Here is a 7,853-nt window from a genome sequence, read left to right as displayed (position 1 = left end):
TAAGTTATTTAATAATCCACTACAAAAAAAGACTTATTAACGACAAAAATCTAACGACAAGATTATTTTTGATGGTTAATATAGTATTATTAACGACTAAATATAAATTCCGTTGATATAAGATAAATTTTAGCGAGGGGCTAAATAAGTTATCGTTAATAAACTACTTTCTCGTCGTTATTGACAAAAAAATTTAATTCTAACCATGAAATAACAAAAAAGAATTATTAAGATTTAACTAATACTTATATAAGCAATTCCAATATAATTATATTTTTTTGTAAATACAAAAATATAATTAGCAAACTATTATAACTGGGCATTAGTTATTTATTGATAATGCAATATATTGAAAAATTATGAACATATTAAAAAGAATACAATATATCAAATTAATTTATTATAATTATTAGATTTATTTATAATATAATTATATTTTAAATAATTATTATTTTGATGTAATAATTTAAATTATTTTATCAATTATCATAATCTTAAATTATTTTATTTTTATCAATCAAATAATTGTTAATATTATTTTCATAAATTATTTTAATTTTTATTAATTAACAATTAAATATTAAAAAATAAAAATAAAAAACTAAAATGTTGGCGGAGCTACCCCGCCTTTTCCCTTACAATTCCCAAATCAGACTTCCCTGTAATACCTGGTGTTACATGGTATTGAAATAAATAATTTTTGAATTATTTTGTCAGGACCTCGGGTGGTCCGGAAAGGTCAAAAGTCAATTTCGAGTAAATTAATTAATGAAAATTGTCGAATTGGCGGCAGGGAGTGCCTCGAGACTTGGATGTCCAGGGAAAATGGCAAGGGATTGGTGAGCGTCTTGAGATGAGGATAGTGACACTGGCAGCGATCCGACCGGGAATAATTTTCAGAATAAATTCTGTATAAGCCCGAGTGGGTGCCAATACCGAATAGTCGGAGGGGACCTCCTGGAAGCTGAGGGGACCCTAGGGGTGGTTCGGTTTTCTGAGTAATGCAACCCTTAACTGTTTCGGGGTCGAATAAAGGTCCCGTGCAGGCGCAGGGACAAGGTCGGTATTCCCGAGTAGCGGTCGGCTATTAAATTTTGATAAATCGAGATGTGGTGTGGCTTGATGATAATTTAATTAAGCCTTGGAGGGTTAAAGTGTTATTATCCAAAATCCCAAGTGTAATTAAATTTCCTTAATTGTGATTATGGAAAATTTGGAGGGATTAATAAGTAATTTTAAGTGTATATATATATATGCTGGTGCGTGAGAGCTGCCATCCATTTCAAAATTTGAAATCCAAATCAGAGAGTGGGAAACAAAGAGCTCGAGAGGGAGGAGCCGAGTGCAAGAGAGAGAGAGATTGCGAGAGATCGAGAGAGAGCTCGCGGGAAGGAGTGAGAGAGAGAGCTGGATGGCCAAACAGCCATGGATGATGCGCGAAGAAGGCAGCTATGGCGGCTGAGGTGTTGGGTGAAGCTGAAGCAGTTGATGGCGGCTGTTTCGGAGGCCTAAAGAAGCTTCAGCGGCATTAATAGAAGGCAAGGTGGCCGGCGATGGCTGTTGTAGCGGCGAAGGCCGAGGTCGGCCACGGAAGCTGTAGCTCGCAAGCAGCGTGCGGGCATGGGAGAAACCAGCAATGGCACTGGGCGGAGCAGCCAGCAAGCGGCCGAGGCGCGGGAATGCGCTGAGGCAGCCGATGAGGTTGCGATGTGCTGCAGCGAAGAAGTGCGAGGACGGATGGGAGCTTCAAGGTCCGGCCATGGTGGTTGCAACGCTGCCGTGCGTGCTGGCGCGAGATGCTCGCGGCGTGAGGCGGCCGGTGGCAGCGGTGAGATCGGCAACGGCAATCGGCGGAGGGCTGGAAGGCGATGGCCAGCAGCGACCATGCGTGGTTGCAGGTGGGCTGGTCGCACGAAGGAAGAGGGAGCAGCCGCAGGAGTGAAGAAATGAAGAAGATGATGAATAGTGGAGAGGAAAAAAAAGAAAATAAAAAGAAAGAAGGAAAATCTGGAAAAATGGGAAAAAATGTAGAAAAATAGCAAAAAAATTTCAGAAATTGGGGGAAAGTTCTGGAAATTAAATCAGGGCTTGAGAAGTGTGTCGGAAGCTCGAAAATAGAGATTATGGGGCGAAATGGCAGTCAATGAGGCAACGCTGGAGTAGGAAATTGGCCGAACTACTTCTCCAGATTAATCGAGGTAATTAATTTAATTCTTTTCATATAATTTCATTATGTGAGATAATGAATTGTGTCGAATTGGTTGGATTGAACCCTCGGTGGGGTTGATTGGAAGTTATTGTCGGGTGAGTTTTACGATGTGTGGCGAAGTTGAGGGCGTTGGTTTAATGCCGGATGTTAATGGAGTAGGGTTTGTGTGTATTTGTATCTAGGTTCGACTGAGAAGGCGGTGATCCTAGAAGAGCTCGGAGTTCGGGCTGGAGTTCGTACCGAAACAGAAATGAGGCTTCGAGCCAGGTAAGGGACGGCCCCATGTGGAGGTGGCCTTGCAAGTTGGTAAATGTGTCTGATAATGTTTTTATGTTGCGTTGGCATGTAGTGGTTACATCTTGTGTGATGCAAGCTCTAGTGGACCCGTGGCCATAAGGAGGACTAGTGGTGGGGGCTTATAGGTTGATGCCTCAAACCTCAGTGGGTTGTGAGGATGTGTGAGCCTAGCCTCATTTGCATGCATTTGGCATGCATAAACATGATTATATTCATATTTACATGCATTGCACCCTTACTAAGGAGGGATGGCGCCAGGAGGCTGTTGTGGCAACTGGCTGTGTTGCCCGAGTTATGTATTTTTTTATATTGCTTGTATGTAGCCAGGGGGCGTGGTGTATATATACCCTTGTGAGTAAATGTCTGTGTTATTAAGCTTAAATGTATTTAATTGTTGTAATCATCATAGTGTGATAGATGATTATGAGATTGCTTGTTGAATGTGGCATAGTCGGTAAAGCCAAGTTTCGGACCGAGTCAAGATCAGCAAGGTATGTTCTCATAAATCCCCAATACTCAGCGAAGTGTTTGTATGCTAGCTTTGTGCCTGGGTCACCTCTGGCTTGCTATGGGGTGAGCTGAAGAGAGGTGAAACTCACTCGGGTTTCGGGTCTTGGTCTGCTGGATTTTTCTTATTTGAGTTGGGACCGATTCCTGAGTGGAGCGAAGGGAAGGACGAAGCCTAGTTCCCACCTAGGGCGTTTCCTGTCGAAACATAGTCCAACCCTTCAGTTGTGGTTTGTCGGGTGAGTAATCCGGTCGATTATTTACCGGTAGCGCCCGTAAGTGGGAGCGGGTCGTTACATTCCCCTTAATCCCTAATTCCAAAAATCTCACAGCCTCTGAAGGACCCGTTGTGATACTTCCAGCCGCCTCCCACCATCGCCTCCGCCGCCTCAACACCGCCACTACCGCCTCCAAGTCCATCGCGGCCTCCTAACCGTCGCTAAATCTCCCTCTCCCATAATCCGCCAGACCTTTGATTATTCTCTGTGAGTTTCTCGATTCTCCTGTTGTGATTTGCATTGATTTTGGGTATTGAATTAATCTGTAATTTAGGTTTTGTAGATATGCAATCTCAGCTGTATGTCAAACCACTCGACGACACATAGAAAGAAAGATGCTCTATGAATGCATTTGTTGTGTGTGGAAACCAAATAGAATTCATCCCGCTATTATTTAAAGCTAATGTGATGTTTGTGCTCACAGACATTGTTTTAAGAGAAGAAACCTAGAAAAAATTGCAAGAAAAGAAAACGGGAAAAGAAAAAAAAATAGAGGAAGTTGAAATGACAGCGAGTGGAAGACGAGAGATATTGTCTGGTCCATTACCTTTTGCTAGAAGGTGATACTTGGAGTTGTGTCTTGAAGAAATGATGGTTCTTTTAAATTTTTGGTTTTCTAACTTTGGCTTATTAATCTGTTTTGCAGTTACCAAATGGAAGCATTGGCAAAAGCCATAAAGCAAAATACGATTGTGTTTCTGGGTACAGGGTCTGGCAAAATGTTGATTTCCATAATGCTTCTTCACAGCTATGCAGACCTTCTCCAAAAGCCTTCGCACAATATTGGGGTTTTCTTGGTGCCTACTATTTTTTTGGTCCCCTAGATATGTCAAATGTTAATACTTTGTTTAAACCATTCTTTTTTCTTGTTTAGGACCTTTCTTACTTATTTGGGTAATTGATTTAAACTGGACACAATAACTGTGCATCTGATCCTTGTTATTGTTTAGAAAAATACTCATAGCAAGCTAAAGCCATGGCGATGCACACAAACCTCAAAGTTGGCAAATATTGGGGAGAGATGGGAGTTGACTATTGGGACGCCAGAATCTGGAGCCAACATGTGGACAATTTTGAGGTATGTGTTGGTCTTTTCTTTGCTTTTCTTTTTTATGTGGCTCTTATCACTTGCATATGCTGAGTGCTCTATGACTTTTTGTTTGTTTAAGTTTATTAAGACCATATGTACTTTGTTATTTGTTCTTTGTGCAAATGCTCATTAAGCATCATGTACTTTCCATAGTCATTTTATCATATTTAGGTATGTTTCATAGTTAATTTTTGTTAACATGGTAGCTTTAAATTTATATTCTTTACCTTTTTCTCTTAATTTTTTTTTGGTTTAATAATTTCAACTTTTTCCTAGAATTCATGGTGTTTGATCCAACAAGCTTTTAATAGTTCAAGTAATAAGTTGGCCTAAACTTTTACTTCCATGAAAAATTAGATTATTAAGCACTAAACTTTTATCATCTTGAGAAATATTTATGAGAATTGATTTTGTCAAAATAATCGACCTTTGGGGACAAAAAATGTACATATAGTCTCTGATATCTTGACCACGTAAATGAAAGTTTAGATTGTATTTATTATTTTATCGTACAACCTAATTGAATTAGGTCTATTATCATTATTGATGTGTTATGTTCTACATCTTGCTTCTCTTATATTTGCCTTGCTACATCTTGCTTCTCTCCTAGTATTGCTTGTAGTTATGTAGTGGTATCTGGCCATGGTTGGGAAATGATTAGTATGCTTTTGTTTTGAGTTTTTGTTTACACTATTTTGACAATGTAAATAGAAAAAAAGAGTTTGGTTACTCATTTTTGTTTTCATAAATTTTGAGTACTTTCAAACATTTTGAATGCAAGGAAAATGTTTATATTCATTGCTTAACTAAGGTTTCTAGTTTTCAGAAAAGTTATGAGCAGAAACTATTTGCCACCTAATGGTGCTCATTTGATATACTACTTACATTATAGCACTTAATTTGCCTATTTTTTTATATGCGCACTTCTCCCCGCACGAACTTCTTGTGCATGTCTCTACATGAGTCCCATGTTTCCCTTTGGTATGTTTAGTAAAATGGATATTTAATTACCTAGCTAGTGTCTTCATTTGTTTACTTGTTTTTAAAGTTTAATTTTCTAAAAGTTCATACAAGTTTAAAGTCTAACTTTAATAATGAGAAGCTAAATTTTGTTATGAATAGCCAGCTCTATTTCTTAAGGCTTAGCTAAGCCATATTATTGTTATATTGTTTAGGTGAAGTACAAGATTGTCATTCTTTTACAAGATAATGGCACCTAGTAAGGAGTAGATGAATCTTGTCAATGATCGGCTTATGATGTTATACTAATTATCTTTCTCACTACATTAGGAGATGATGTTGGAGAAACAAGAAGCTGCAGCCTCTGCATCAGAAGAAGAAGAAAGTTCAACACTTACTCAAAAAGAAATTTGTGCTTCATCAATAAGGTTGAAATCAGGCTACTTTACTGCTAAACCATCTAAAAAGACTCCGGCAACTCCAACGAATCATTCAGAAACAGAACAACTTAAACAACAAGTAGAGAACTTGTTACAATATAATGAGTCAAGAGAAATTGTGTTTGAAGCACAGAAAGAGGAGATCCATCAGTTGAAGAGTATGTTGGCCATTGTTTTAGAAAAAGTTGAAGAAAAACCTCTACATGAACCATCAAATGTAGAAGATGGCAACAACTCTTAGATGTGTGGGACTTTAAGGATCCAAAGAAGTTGAAAGTTTATTTTGACTTGATATACCTTTTGCTTGTTTGTCTTTATTTGATGAATAATTATGCTTGGAACATGTTTTTGAATATTAGATTTGATGATTTTGTCATTTGTGGGATATGTTTTGATGGACTAACAATTTGGATGATTTAATTCATTGAAATTTGTGGTAGTTGTGTTTGGTATTTTAAATAAGTTGAGAATTTATTAACATGGATGTTTGTGGGACTATATGGTGAGAATATCATGACAGGAAATTTGTAGTGACAGGCTGGGTGAGTCAGCTATAATTTTTACCGATGTTATTTCCTTGACAGACTTTCGTTGCCAAAAGTTTTTGATGATGATATTATATTGTAGAAAAAGAGTTTTTGCATGAGATGCTTTCTCACATAAACTTTTTGGCGATGTCTAAGTCTCTTGATGTAAATCACAAGTATTTTACCAACCATCACAGAATATTTTCTATGAGGACTCCACTTTATCACAAGTACCTTTTGGTGACTAAGTGTTTTGTCACAAAAACTTTCTGATAACGAACAATTTTGTTTTTTTGGTGAGGAAATAACGTCACGAGACAGTTTTGGTGATGAGATAAAAAAAATTTGTGAGAATTAATGGTACTCACAAATATGTTCTAGTGATGGAAATTTTTATGTCAATAGTGATGAAATAATTTGTCACTAAAAAATATTTTTGGTGACTAGATATGAAGAGACGATGATCTTAGGTGATGAGTTAGGCGTCGAGTTTTTTCGTCACCAATGACGCATTTATCGTGATGAAATAATTATTTTGTCACCAAAGATAATTGGCAGGGGACCTACGGTGACAAGTCTGTGACAAATACTTTATCATCACTGAAAAGATTGCGTGATGAAATTATATCTTTTTGTGACCACCTAAGGTCATCACATAAGACCAATTTTCTTGTAGTGGTAGGTCAATGAGCAAAACAAGGCTATATTATTGTTTTTCTTCTTGTAAGACCTCTCATTTGTTCTAATTCTGGCGAGCCACACTTTTTCCTAGCCTAGCCGGGGCCCTTAAATGCTAACGTAATGGCTTCTGATTTAAGTGCTAGGGTTAGTATCTGATCTTAGGGTTCGGGGAAAGTGTTTTGAGTGTAGGCTCTGGGGTATTGTAGAGGTTCAGGGGAACCATGTGCGTGGCACGAGATTAGAGGTTATAAATGAGGCGATGCTTCAACAGTGCTAGGCGTGCTACTTTCTACAAAACGTTTCGCTGTCTAGGTGTTGTTCTATTTAGCATGTGGAAGGAGTTGATTGGTCATGGTGGAATGGCCTTTCTATTTTTAAGGCGGAGGTATAACCGTATTGATGGCACGATTTTTTGGAGCTTGACCATATTTAATTTTTAGGAAATGGTAAGGATCCTTTGACCGTCAGGCAGTTACGCTTATAAAATAAGAGAGGAAAGCCCTTAGTTCCCTTCCATGCTGTCAACATTTGTTTGTGCCCTGGTTCTGGGGGACTAGGGAAATAGGGTCGATGGTTTATAGTGGGGGTTTTTTATCAAAGGGGGGCGTTTCTACCGGTGACGTTGTGGATGGGGCTGAAATCGACATAATAGGGGTTGAGAGGTCTGAGGTTAAGTGTGTTTGGGTGAGAGTAGTACTAGAATGGGTGAGACATGTCGTATCTAAAATGGGTGATGTGGCTTTCTTGGAGTTTGCCTCCAACGGAAGCACCGTGTTCTAGTGTTTGAGCATTTCAATCTTTGATGCCAACGTCACTAAGATGCACACAGGGGGTTGTTTGATTACTCCAAGGTTGAAAGTGAGA

The 7,853-nt window shown here is 38.5% G+C and overlaps 1 protein-coding gene across 3 annotated transcripts; it reads left to right on the top strand.

Annotated features, from left to right (window-relative positions):
• Positions 1–3,339: 3,339 nt before the first annotated feature.
• Positions 3,340–6,153, top strand: LOC127809465 (endoribonuclease Dicer homolog 2-like). Of its 3 annotated transcripts, XM_052348272.1 has the most exons (4): positions 3,698–3,851; positions 3,938–4,088; positions 4,242–4,369; positions 5,672–6,153. In XM_052348272.1, the coding sequence occupies exons 1-4, from the start codon at positions 3,796–3,798 to the stop codon at positions 5,676–5,678; spliced, it is 342 nt and encodes a 113-aa protein (XP_052204232.1). In that variant the 5' UTR covers positions 3,698–3,795; the 3' UTR covers positions 5,679–6,153. The 3 variants fall into 3 exon arrangements, with proteins under 3 accessions (XP_052204231.1, XP_052204232.1, XP_052204230.1); XM_052348271.1 differs by lacking the exon at positions 3,698–3,851 and adding an exon at positions 3,340–3,498 and having other exon boundaries at positions 3,938–4,369; XM_052348270.1 differs by having other exon boundaries at positions 3,938–4,369.
• The last annotated feature ends 1,700 nt before the right edge of the window (positions 6,154–7,853 follow it).

Source organism: Diospyros lotus, chromosome 9 (genome assembly GCF_014633365.1).
Source record: "Diospyros lotus cultivar Yz01 chromosome 9, ASM1463336v1, whole genome shotgun sequence".
Lineage (NCBI taxonomy): Eukaryota > Viridiplantae > Streptophyta > Magnoliopsida > Ericales > Ebenaceae > Diospyros > Diospyros lotus.
This window is presented reverse-complemented; position numbering and strand designations above follow the sequence as displayed.